Source organism: Ostrinia nubilalis, chromosome 11 (genome assembly GCF_963855985.1).
Source record: "Ostrinia nubilalis chromosome 11, ilOstNubi1.1, whole genome shotgun sequence".
NCBI classification, from domain to species: Eukaryota; Metazoa; Arthropoda; class Insecta; order Lepidoptera; family Crambidae; genus Ostrinia; species Ostrinia nubilalis.
The window spans coordinates 14,395,139-14,409,371 of record NC_087098.1 but is presented as its reverse complement, the minus strand read 5'-3'; the positions used below and the strand labels follow the sequence as shown (position 1 = coordinate 14,409,371).

General features: G+C 38.1%; 1 protein-coding gene across 1 annotated transcript in view; it reads right to left on the bottom strand.

Annotated features, from left to right (window-relative positions):
* The window catches only part of LOC135076351 (serum response factor homolog), a 28,711-nt gene extending 15,288 nt beyond the window's left edge, over window positions 1-13,423 (bottom strand). The window contains exon 1 of the mRNA XM_063970845.1: window positions 12,895-13,423. Coding sequence (XP_063826915.1) covers window positions 12,895-13,296 — 402 coding nt within the window. The 5' untranslated portion in view covers window positions 13,297-13,423. The remainder of the gene's footprint in view (window positions 1-12,894) is intronic.
* Between the last annotated feature and the right edge of the window lie 810 nt (window positions 13,424-14,233).

The window sequence follows — 14,233 nt, the reverse complement described above, 5'->3', positions numbered from 1 at the left end:
TTAATCGCTTATCTTTTCCACTATAATTGACACGCTGTTCTCGTGTAGATCCGCATCAGCATTTAAAACCTGCTTAACTTAAATTGAAATGCAGTAAGCTGCGAAATCGGAACTGTCGGCAAAGTTAAACCAGAATTTTCCCACCAAAATCTGGATGTTTGTCCAATTTTTTTTAATTGATCTCGTAAAAAAGGGACAATTGTTGTGCTCCCGAGCCGCAATCAAATAAAAACCTACTCGTTAATGTTTTATGTATGACATTCTGGATGCCGATACATTATGGATGGATCCCCGCTGGCTGGGGCTTTCGGAAATTTTGACAGAACGACACATATCGCCGATCTCTATGGTAGCTGCGGATCTTGGGTGTTTTTTCGCTACGCTCGCAATGCGATAAGATCTCGAGCGAATAATAACCGTGGAGTTTACAAGATTTACTAAGTCGATGTAAATATTCAGTTTCGAAAATGGAAGTTTACTTTAGTCGTAAACATTAAATGCAATTTAGATTGGGTTCCCGGAGAATATGTATTATGCGTTTCGACCGCATTTTAACGAATGCGGGAATTGGTCAAATAACTCACTAATCCCATTAAGTTTTTAAGACACATGCTGGAATAAATGCATTTCTCCTGCAAATGATTTATTTGTGATCGTGAATTATGGACAGGTCAGATGTCTGGGGATGTTCATTAGAAAGAAGATCTTTATTACTGGCGTAATTATTTCGGGTTACATAGATATTTTGAACATAATGACTTATGAAAAAAACATTCATAAACCTATTTAACTGAAGGAATAAAAAGATTGGGGGTTAGAGTTAATAATGGAACTATGGCCGATTTCTTAACTTTGTAATTTTATAGAAATGGACTGAAAATAATTTATAAATGCATTAAAACATTCAAACACTCCACCTCACCCATTCACCCTTCTAAAGGTGTAACCATGTAACGGACGGACTAAACCATCAACTTCCCAGGAATGCACAAACAGTTATTTCAACTTCAGCTATTTTAATAACAAATGTTTGTAAATGAGAAACACTAAAGAACAATTAGTTGTATCCAAAATGTCAGGCATCGGTTGGTTAGGCACAATCTTAATTTATTGCCCGGGTGACACGTCGGGCACCTGGGACTATTTCGATCGAACCAGTTGCGCGGGCGCGTCGTTACGCGCAGGTGGGGATAAGGGTTGATACGGGAATTACTAGAGGAATGCAGATAGCGAGCAATCTTCACGGTGGACGAGTGATAATAAAGCTACAAAGAACAATGTTAAATACGAAAATAGTACAGTCAGTGTCAAATACTTCGTGATCATGACACAAAAAATAGCCAAATGTTACAATGAGGGCTATCGTTTTAGCGCTCACCAGTTAGCGCCACTGTAGAGTAAGGTCCTGTCACTTGCTAGTAGCGAAGACAGTGGCGCCAACTTGTGAGCGCTAAAGTGGTAGGAGGACTATCGCATTTGCACTCATCAAGATGGCGCCACTGTAGAGTAGGGTCCTGTCAATCGCCAGGGGTGCCAACTGTTAAGTATAAAAACGATAGCCCTCATTGGAATAACGTTGTGTTGTCAACTTTTAGGTATCACGACCTATTTGACGCTGACTCTATAATAAGCCTAAGCTTAGGCGTAGACTCAGATCATAGAAGGGTATGATCTGAAGGAGTAGACCACCGACTTTTAGTTGGCCGATAGTTGGATAGGGCTGTTAATCAGTATGGAGATGTATGAAAGTGCGCACATTACACCGACTTGATATCGGCCGATTCTTCATACAAATTAAAATATCGATAGTTGGGCCAACTAAACGTCGGTGATCTGCGCCTAGGCTTAATCGCTAAATTAAACAATTATGCATGGTCTCTATCACAACAATAATACTATCCTAATTTGAAAAGTTTCAACGTCAAAAAAACAAGAGCGAACTCAAATAACTGTCCCAAACTTATTGTCATTAGTCTTCTTCCCTAAAGGGAGGAGATTTTTCTTTGAGTACCAAGAGTGTCATTATTACGTGGGTAGTTTTAAAGATTATTATTATTACGGTTATTATAACAAATTGAGCTGTATTTTTATACTCAAAGTTTTCATTTTCTAATACTCGTATTAAGTGATGCTAAGAACATTTATTTATCTATTTCGTAAAGGGCTTATTATTTTAAAACAACTTTAAATTACAATTGATTTTCATTGTAATTTATCAAAACATCTTTTCGAAGACAAAAACAAATCCAACGTTAATAAATCGACCATATCGAGGTATCGAGTCTTCACGTTTCAACTGACGTTTTAATTTCAATTATCGGTAATCATTAGTATCATTGTTAATACATTTTTGTCGCGTCCAGGGCGTCCCAATCTAATTGATATCCAGGAACGGATGCGAGCACACGGCTTTATCGGCCGTATCCCACAGGCTGACGGGAGCTACTTCGGAACTGGATCGGGTAACGTGTTAAAATGGTACCAGGCATAGGCGAAAGCGGAGCTGACTCTATGGTGGGTAAACTGGTAAAACTTTGGAATCTTCGCTAGTTAATGTGCTACCCAGTTATTAATAAATGTGAATGCTACAAGTTAGGATGACGCGCAGCTGGAACACGAATAAGGTCATTACAAAATGACTGAGTGAGGCACATATGAGTAAATCCTTGAGGGAGGCCTTTGTCCAGCAGTGGACGTCATTTGGCTGAAACGAACAACGAACGATCCGAGGTAAGTATGAAGAAGGCTATAGCTTTTCATCAGGTGAGATGAGGCCAAGAGTTTCTCAATTGTGAGTAAAAAGAAAATGAGAAGAGCTCAAAGGACGCTAAGCTAAAAGCAATAAACTGATTACAATTACGTAGACTTTCTAAACTGAAGCTGTGGCTAAAATGATGATGATGTGTTATGTAGAAAAATGTATAGGTCCAAGTCTCATTTTCACACATTTAACTACAGAGTGATAAGAAATGATCAGTTAAAATTCGTAAAAATACTTAGTCGGACCCAAGACATTTCGCATTTTCGATCCAAAATCCAACCTAATAAAATTGGAGGCCTATGTTCAGCAGTGGACGTCATAAGGCTGAAATGATGATGATCCAAAATCCTAGCATAGCAATGGCCTACGACTACGCCTAAGTCCAAACCGCTTCAGTTCATATACTGTGCGCACGCGCATGTTTGTTTGTCCACAGCGCTCATTACACGCGGCAATAATGACTGCCAGCTGGACACCAGCCGCATTGTGATAACCAGTAGATTGTTTAATTAAATTTATTAATCAACTGTATTTCGCTGCTAATATACGAGCATCGGTTGCGTTTACGATGAAAAGTAGAGTTTTTGTCTTTGAAAAATTAAGGATATTGCGTTACATTGGATTAGTCCCGTTCAGGTTTTTAGATCAGCCAAATCTTCAGTAAGTTGATTCTTTTCTAGTTTTTAAAATTGATTTTAATACCCATAGATAAAACGAAACTGACAGATAAAATTAATCATCAATTTCCATGAGATCAATATTTTGGTAAGTACACTAGGACGTTTAGGAGCTCTTTGTGGGAGCTTATCTAGAAGAAATTGTATATTATACTAGCTGACCCGGCAAACTTTGTTCCGCCTTAATGGCAATAAATAAGCAGACTTTTTTTTAAATTTCGAACGGGATAAAAAGTATCCTATGTCCTTCTCCTGGCTCTAAACTACCTCCCTGACAATTTTCAGCTAAATCGGTTCAGCCGTTCTTGAGTTATAAGTGGAGTAACTAACACGACTTTCTTTTATATATATAGATTGACATAAGAAGAAACTAAACAAAACAATCAAGAGTACTGGGATGGAAAACTGCTAATGGAAAAGACAATAAACATACCTATTGAGTACGTTGGTAACCTGTGCTTAAAGTTTTTCAGGCATAACAACATGGTTATTACAAGGACCAGTCAACAAATTATTGTTGTGAAGTAGACCTGACACAGATCAAAACAATATTTTATTTAACATCATACTCCCCGCGAATTCATGCAGCTGTCATTTCAAATTAGTCTGCTTTGATGGCTTCAAAAAGGTTATTATTACAAATAACTATAAAGTTCACAGTTCAAATGTAATTAAAGAGTTTGTTAATTTATTATTACGCGGTTAACGGCCCACAAATTAATTTCACAACATAATTTATCACTTTGATGGGCAATGCATTTCAATTTATATTTTAAAATTCACGTTTTCGCAGTTGCATGATGTCGTTCGTGATGTATAGCATTTTTAATTTACATTAATTGTTTCCAGAGAAAAGTCAGTTAAGAAGAAAATACATCATAACAGGAACTATGGGTTTAGACAAATCTTAGATGAATCTATTTTATTCCCCCTCTTCTTATCTTGATGATGTTTCTATTCCCGCTGAAAACAAAGAAGTTTCTTGAACAATCCAAATTGTAATGAGATTCAAACAAGCGCCCGGGGATTGTCAACAATCGCTTATTTACGTATCTGGACATCATTACTGGCTGTAACTACTTCATAATTCGTGCACATAGCTCACAGTTTTCTCGAAAACCCGCTCGTGAACGTTTTAGTCGTGAGTGGAGGTCCCTTTGATGTGGACCGACGACTAACGAACTGGTGTCCGACCGATAAATCCAACGATTAGTCGCCCCGACTCGAGACAAACCGCCACTACTAATCAAACGAACGCAATGACAACTTGTCCAATACCCCCGTCGCGATTTTTAGTACGATCAATCTTGCGAAATTCAAATTGGTTCTCGTAATTCAATTATGAACGTACTTTCTACTTCAACCTGCAGAGCTAACAGTGGTAAACGTACAAAAAGTGGAGTTCGGTCAATCACTCATTCAGCGGCACCTCGCGGCTGGCATATAATGGCAGTCGAGTACCAGGGGCGCATGATGGCGAGGCGTTCACGCTAGGTGTCGCGGGAGGCGGGCCGCCACGTTCCCTTCCCACCGACCAATTAGGCGTGACCCCCCTGCCCCCCGCGCCGGGCTTAGCTGCAGGGAAGCGGTCCCCCGGCCCGAGGTCTTTGAAAGTTGGACGCGTTTGAATAACTCCTCGGCTGTACTGAGGCCCTGGTAGCTGGCTCCGTAAAGCGCAAAGGCGGTCCTGCTGACAGCGCTAGTTGCGTGAATCGTTCCAGAAAATTTTGATGCTGGCATTGCTATTGGACTATTGACTGTTACGTAGGTTCCCACCTACATTCACACTTTTCCATTTAATAAATATTATAAAGTACTGTTCTACAAAATTTATTAAAGTATCAATTCAAACGTCATCATTGATTCTGTGAATCTGGAATATTAATTCAAAATCTTTGCTAACTCTTCCTAGAAAATTATAGAAATACCTATGGAAAATTCATAATAAAAAGTACTTGAACCCTATCGCCACATTAGACAGAGACGGGGTGAATACGAACTACATTTCACTTCGCTTGAAATTTGGTCACGGCGTTACTTAGTACCACCCACCGCCGCAAGATGGCTTCCAGAATGGGTTCACTGGAATCGTATCGTACCTACTACCACCTCTACGTTCGTTATGAACTCCTGGTACTTTTGTGTCCATATTTGGCACTTTCGATTGTGGAAGAAGGAAAAAAGGTCATGGAACATGGCAATGTGATTTGTGAAAACAAAATGAATATGTACTTTCTTTAATTTTTAACAAGTAATCAAGAAAACTAATAAATAAAAAAAATACTACTTTGCTTTGTTTGTTGAAATAGTATAATAAAATTCTAATGACGACAGCTACGACAGCTGTAATTATATTACATATTTATGATTCTTAGGATGGTTTAAAACTAATTTATTAGATTAACGGATTTTTATTAGACATAGTTAAACAGTCAAAATAATGGTAAAATCACAATATTAATAAATAATAAGATAAGATTTGCAATGACACAAAAAATATTTTAAGAAAAATCAACCAATATCTTAAATTATTTATTATTTATCGTTTAATGATATTCTCGACGCAAAATTAAGTTGTCGCATCACTATCATTGCCGATTAATTGCAGAAATGTGTCTATGTTCCCTATATTATTGCAACAAAATATGTAATTCAAATTACTTACATAATCATAATCATAATATCTTTATTTATTTTATTTCTAAACTGTTTACTTAATACCCTAATTAAAACCGACGAAACTTTGCACCCAAATAATTCAACATCGCAATGCCAAATCAAAAATAACCGCAGCAAAAACAAATGAAGCTGTAATCTCCGAACATCATAATCGGGGCTATCATTTCTGCGGTGTCAGATTAGCCACCGAAACACAAAATAGCCACACAGGTCGGGCGCATTAGCATTACAAAACGGCTCGTGAGATATGGGTCGCAGATGCGCGGGCGCACCGCCTCCTAATTAGCGAACGCAATATATAATTGTTCCATTACACACCTAAGCATCTGAGAAATTTTGTGGGAATTAATTGAATTTAGGGCTGCAGATGACTATCGTGTACGGAAGAAACTATTTTAGACTGTGGAAGGTATGAAAGAGAAAAATATTGCACGCAACGATATTAAATATCAAATACAAAATCATTTATTGTGACTCATAGGTAAAATGGTGACATGTTACATTACAAAATCGATACAATTAATTGCTTTTTAAATGCAAGGTAGCAAGTCGGAGTGTAAAAATTTCAAGAGTTTAAGTTAAATACAAGCACTGTTTATTAGGTACCTATGACGGAACAGTGATATGATTTTTTACAAATATTTTTTTGAAAAAAATGGCTGACAAAAGTGAATGAGTTTCTTCCGCCACATCTTCTCAGCACCAGCCCATAAGTTGTCCAGAAGTGGAGGTAGAGCAAGCTATATTTGGGACGTGTATAAGTGCCCTAGAAAGGGCCTATGTACTGAATAAACTATTTCAATTTAAATTTTACATGATTGGCAAGCTGCTTTAAAAAGTCAGCAGTGGAGACTCCGAAGCCGTCTAGTGATATTTGGGCAGTTTGATGAACAAAAGAATACTCGAAACTGAAGACTGATTATCGCACCTAAACTTGTCACCGCAGTGCGAAATCTCTTCAATCTAGGAAGATGTGGGCTTGCAGTGTAAATATAATTAATTGGGTTTTCAACAATCAACTTAACAGTTTCTTATTTATAACAGAAATCCAATCGATTAAACGCTGGCATATTAAATACATGCTAATTCAATTACAACGAGCACTTGATTAGATATTCTAACATACGTTCTGTTATCTGATCCCGAGACAAGTGCGCGACGTCTCAATGAGCTTATTATCTATGAATATTAGCTTGAAGACGCTAAAACATAAGGACCATATTGGCGTACGAACATAATTTAAACAATACAAACAAAATCTTAAGATCTAAACGTCGTCAGGTCGTGTGGGAAAATAATCGCAGCCGCAATCTACATCCGAGCTAGGTCCTAATTAATTTAGTAATCGTTCGTGACGACTTATTCCGGCCCTGGACCGAACCACGAACCTAACGAAATCACGACTCCGCTAGACAACGATAATCGTTATTTAAAATTTATTAAAATGTCCTCTTTAAGGACTATATCGGGTCGCCTATATCGGACTGTATAATTTATTCCCCTGCTTTGGAGGAATGCGCTAAACAATGAGGGCTATTATATTTTCTTAGATAAAATAAAGGCTGCTTTTATATTCCGCTCGATTATACGATCACATATTTTATTATAATAAGATATTATATTTTAAAGTAACAATACACAACCAATTGAGTCCACTTATTCAGTCATTCATGGGGAAGTTACTTTGTATGCTGCTGCATAATTTCCATTAAGGAACCACTATGCAAATATCAGGAGCATAGTATCTTAGATTAATAATGCAATACCAGCGACGGTGTTTGTGCTCTCGGTTGTCATAGACGAGCTTCAATCGTTTTAATTGTAATCGATTAAGACTCGAGCTCTGAAAAGAAGTTCAGAACTCGATTTAAACTGGAGTGTAGCTTCAAACCCGATTGGTTAATTTAGTGATATTTAGTCTGATAACAGGTTTTAATCTATTCTTAAATATCGTTGGCTAATACAAGCCATTATGTGCGATTTCGTCGTCATTAATACTAGATTTCGGATGAATTATCAGGACTAGGTACATGAATCCAATTTACTGATTGCTTATTAGAACGCTGCTTATGAAAGAGCAAAATATTATGAAAACTGTAATACCTGTGGTTATTCAGCTAAGCACAGCACACGATCCCAATTAACTCCTTGTAGCTCGCTCCAAACGTCATAAAGAACTTGGTGCGTCCATATCTAAACAAAGGGCTGTACCCGGCTCTCCAGCGGGCAACTGTCTAGAACAGACGTTCCCCTACTAGATCAAACAGCCCAAACAACATATTGTCGGCAATTTCACGACAAAGTCGGCACAATGCCGGCACGCCGACAACAAATGCGGTCGTGTTGCCCCGACGGCCCCCGGGGCGTCGTAATTAAAGTCCAGGTAACACGAGGTGATCAGTTCATCGTAGATCCGTTTGATGTTAAAGTTTCGATAATATGATTAATATTCAACTAAGTTTTCTCTTAGACAAAATGCTGTGGCAAAAGGTTAGCTAGAAACAAAGCGGACGTTTCAAAGGAAACTGTCATGTTTGCACTTTGCTCAAAGGTTTATTTAGACGTAGCTTTTTTCATAAAAAACTTATCTTTACTTTAAGAAGGAATGAGCGAACATGATCAACATTGTCTACAATAGATAATAGTTTTAAAAGTAATGGAAAATTAATAACCAATTAGTAATTTTAAACATATTGGTATTTGGGCAAGCTTGTTAAATTGTAAGCCAATAGCAAACTGTCACCGAATTTTACAATCGAAATCGTGTAACGGTCCCCGAAATCCTCCTAATTAGAGATTGACTGAAAAAATCGAGAAAGCCCGTTTAATTACCGCAAACTCGTTGCTTCGAGAGAAAAAAGGCGCATCACCAGCATAACGAGGCCGGACGGATGCGCGGGCGCATGGACAACATGTAGGGATGTGAGAAGATAATCGATTATTTCTTCTATAAAAATTTTGGTAAAAAAATATATTTAAAATCGTTTCTTTCGTTCCGTGGAGATTTTTCTGCAGCCCTGCCCGCCCGACTAAGCGAGGACAGTAATTAAATAGTCTGCAACGTGTGACGTAAATTGCTAATTTTTAATTTCTTTTTATTTTAGCTTTTTTTTATTCCTTTTTCTATTACTTTAGGTAATTATCTATAATGTTTGACTACCATAACATAATACAGAAGAAAGATAGTAGCAAAAATTTTAAAAATATTTTTTTACAAAAAAACTATATTTTCAAAGAAATATCTGTTTTTTCTTAATCGATTAAAACTGAAAAGAGAAAATTTACTTAGTCGATTTTTCCCTGACTGTCCCATCCTTACAACAGAGCACGCGGCGACTTTGATACCAGCGCCCGCTGCGCGACAGGGCCGCTTGCGTGCGCGCTACGCGGCCGCAGATGTGGTTTAAGATAAAAGCGATTAGTACACTCCCGACATGTTTGCCCACAAATATTCCGTTAAGTTTTTACACAATGTATGTTTGTTGGCGATAAGACGCTTTGAAATTGACAAATGGTGCCGGTTTGTACATGGAATGACTAAGTTGGAACTAGGTATTTAGATTTTCGTTATGACATCTATCAAAGGTTTGCCGAGACATAAATTAAGCTTTTTAATAAAATAAGGCCTTTCGTTTACAAAAAATGGATCACAAATTAATAGTTCGCTAAGCAAAAACACAACATCTAGTAACTTTGATTTATATTGATGACAATAAACATCTAGAAGATGTAAGGCATAAAAACAAAAAAGAGAATTGAGATAAGATGTTGCCGGAAAAAACGGAAACTTGAAACAGATTTTTAGAAAAAATGGGCTCGTTGTATACTGGCATTAACGGTAGACAGCATATTGAGAGCCTGCTCTTTCTAATCAATGTTGTCCTAAGTCAAATAATATCTTATAATTGTATCAAGACTATCCAATATCTATCTAAATAGAAATATGTAATTCAAGCCTTCACAAATTATGGAAACTGCAGTCCCTTTTTTCCAAATTCTTGAAGGAACTAAATAATATTATTAATATTGGCTGAATCTGTCAACTGATATTATTATGATTTGAGCTATATGCAATAGGTATTGGAGAAGATTTTGTCGATGAATTTGGATAAGATCCAAGATGATCTATCGATGCAGCACGACAAGCTACATCAACGGGTCAAGACAAAGATGACATTCTCAGAAAGCGCAAGCCCACTGGCTGTCAACGTGAATCGTTTTGCGTAAACCGCGTTCGTTAGCTATTCGAATAGCCTAATGGCGGATTTTGACGGACGTCCCGAGACCGCTTGACGTCTCCACACGCACGGATTGACAATGTCTGGTTAGCTTAATGAACCTGAGCTTGGAATGTTCGTATGGAAATAGGAAGAGCTATTTTTGCGTCTGCTTTTTGCTAAGGGCTCATTGAAGTTTAATAATAAATTATCTTTCTTCTATTGGCCGTTTGGTGTAGTGGTTCGAAACGGACTACTATTCGAGAGGTTGCGGGTTCGATTCCCGTACAGTACAAACATTTGTGTGCATGAACATACTAAAATTTGTTTGTATTGGACTGGGTGTTTTCTATGTATAATATGTATGTATTTACAAAAAAAAGTATTTAAGTATGTTTATATCCGTTGGCCAGGTCCCATAGTACAAGCTTTGCTTAGTTTGGGACTAGAATCGTAGTTTAAAATGTCCAATGATATTTATTTATTTATTCTTTTTATTTCACAAAATTGTCCTATTAATTGTATAATGCCTAAAATTTTATAAAATACCATAGTTGCTGTTTTTGGTTGCTAGTAAATGTTAATACCTACCTATAAAGTGCACAATAACAAAGAAGCTCTACCATGATGCAAAATAAAATGACTTGCGATTTACGTATCGAAACCAAAATTATCCAATATTATAGGTAACATGGTTTTTCGTATAATTAATAAACTTGCATTCAAAGGATGGTGCCAGGGTCTGGACCAAGTGCTGCCCAGAATCAACCCATAGTGCATTTTGTTCCTCAGGCCAATACTAATGTGTAAACCGAAGTGCACTGAAATCTATCCCTGGAGTTAAGAGAAAAAAAGAGTTTTGTTTTGAATTATTTACATACAAAATATCATCGATGTATACGTACTTCGCATAAGATTTCGCGATTTTGGCATTAAATAACACTCGATATGTTGAACTTAACCATACTGCATCCGTACACCTTACTTTAGTGCGACTTAGACATTATTTATAAGCGATCTAGCGCTGTTGCAGTAGTTTGGTTAGTTGACAGAAATCATTATTTCCAAAATGAACCAAGAAGTTTGAGTTCTCTATCCTTGCGAAAAATCTATTTATTGGTGTATTACAATCGATTATTGAAATTATAGTAAGCCCCGGCTTTGCACGGATGCAATGCTGATAATCGATACGACATTACATTAGAAACCTCTAAAATTATCAACATTTCTCTACTATATTATGTATTGTATGTATTATACTTAAACCTTCACCTTGAATTACTCTATCTTAAAAAAAACCGCATCAAAATCCGTAGTGCAGTTTTAAAGATCTACGCATACATAAGGAAAGACAGCTGAAAGCGGCTTTGTTTGACCCTATGTAATTAAATGTATCATATTTTCCCACAAAAAATAATTCCTAAATTAACACAACATACTTTATATTGTTGTCAAATTAATCGATTATGCCATAAAAAGTATTCGTAGTACATCCCTACTGTCGCACAAATCAAAACGGAACACACAGCGCCATCTATTATCATATTTTGGAAGCTCAAATGTCATTTTTAGCTATTGTTCGTCTACGAAAATAAGTTAATTTGGGCAGAATGACTACATTAATAGCTTTATGCATCTTATCTCAATTTGCTTATCTTTTAGAATTGCAAATTATTCCAAGAAAATCACCAAAAAACGATTCGAAACTAACCTCATATCAGCTGACACCTGTCAAAACTTTCGTCACAAATGCTCACAAAATCACAGAAAATTCGGTTAAATCTCACTTTAAAACCTTCCCCGGACTTAAAACTATGGTCTAGTATGTATAAAATAAAGCGTTGACCCATTTCCAGCAATATACCATGTATTTTTGTCACTCAGTAGAACATAACCTATACACGTAAACAAATTAGAAAATAATTTGTTTTCAAGTGAATGGCTCAACTATGTATGATAATATACACTAGTTATCACTTAAACTTTAATTTTAGGTGATTTCATAAAAAAAACACATATTAAAAGTTAAAACAATATTTGTTTTTCTCTTCAAAATGTTACACAATTTGATTTGAGATTTTATGGAGAGATAATTTAATTAAACCACTTAGGAGTTTTATGTTGGAGTCAGATATTATCATCACATATAAAATGTCAAATACTAGTTTTCTAAATTAGAAACTAGGTTAATTTGGCTTTTGAAGTTTTAACATAGCCGCTACTGTATTTTAGAGTTTAATATCTTTTCTGCTGCTGTATATCAGATGATAATCATCTAAGCAGTATGTTAAAATTATTCCTGCTCATAAAAGCAATAACTGTCAGCAAACATTTTTGAAAAATAATACTTGATATGGATGTTCGCACAAGTCAACACCACATAACTTTAAACGGGTAAACTAAAATACCTATTTAATCACAAGATATCTTTAGTTTCACTGGTTGGTATTGTGAAATTCAGAATCTGTATGCACTTTCACACATGTTGGAAGCCATTCACAACGAGAATTCCCCGACTGGCCCATATGGAATATTGCCAAAAGCGGTCTCCGCAACCCACCTTCTTCATTATCCCAGTCTTCCGCTTCGAGAAAGTCGTGTACCGCCGCAGTTTGTTATCTATGTACTCCATCTTTATCTTGACGCGACCCTTGGTCTTTTTGCCATTGGACGGGGGAGACTTCTTGGGTTGAAGGGAAGCATATCCATCGTCTGCTATGTCCGGCATGGGGCAGTGTTCGAGGCCCACGCTCTGGGACGGTCTCTCGTCGTAGCACTGGTCTGATGGTCTCTTGATGCCGGCGCGGGGCATGGGACACTGCTGCATGCCCGGCCGTAGGGCTCCGCCACCGAGGGAGCTCGGTGGCCGGCCTGCGCCGTACATATCCGGCATCTCCCCGAGGAGTCCCATACCGTACGGCGACCCGAAGCGGGGCTCCCGCGCTCCGCCGGGCGCGTCCATTATAACCTCGCAGTACGCCACAGTAACCGGTGCGCGCACGCGCAATGCACACCTCACCGTCCGAACGCCGAACGGAGACTGACCGAAAACGCGAAACAGCCGAGGGCGGGACTGACGACTCGGCCGCTCGGACCGCGACTGACTTCGCGCGGATCCCTCTCGCGCGCCTCCACCTCTAACCGTCTCGCTCGCACAGTTCCGAACGAGAACCACTCGCGAAAGGGACGGGGCTACCGCGGGCGATCGTAACCCGACACATCCGTAGGAAAAGCGGTGCACCGGGAACTCGCGAACGTTTTCAGTCCCCGAAATCCGTATTAAAATAGAGCTTTTATTTTCAGTTTATTTCGTAAATAGAAATAATAGACTCGGAAGTGGAGCGAAGCGCGCGCGCGGCGGGGCGGTGGGCAGGCCCGAGCCATATTTAGACTCGAGCCATGCCAAATACGGCAATCGACGGTCAAATGGGGGCCACTGAAATCCCTCCTACTTGCACCTGGCGATTTTCACATCTAATAATTAAAAACTTTGTCACGTCACTTCTCGGATATGTGTGCGAGGTACCAACCTACCTATTGGTTCTTATTATTATGCTAGTGATCTTTTTCTACGCATAATGCTTGCCTACATAATTATTTACGATGCAGTTAGGTCAATTTATCTAACGTCAAACACTAAGTTAAATTACTTACTGTACCTACCTATACAAAAGTCCTACCTACCGTAAAACTTTACATGTAAGTTTGGCACCTACTCAAACTTTTTCAGTCCTACAAGTTTCAGCATAAAGTTGGCGCTTGCGCTATTAGGTAGACAACTTTAACTGCAGCTCGGGAAAACTTTCGCAGTCGAGGGACATGGATCGTTGTTAGACGCTTCAGTTGGTGGTTCTGGAAACTTTTATGTTGGTTGAGCTCCGAAATAGCCAAACCAAACA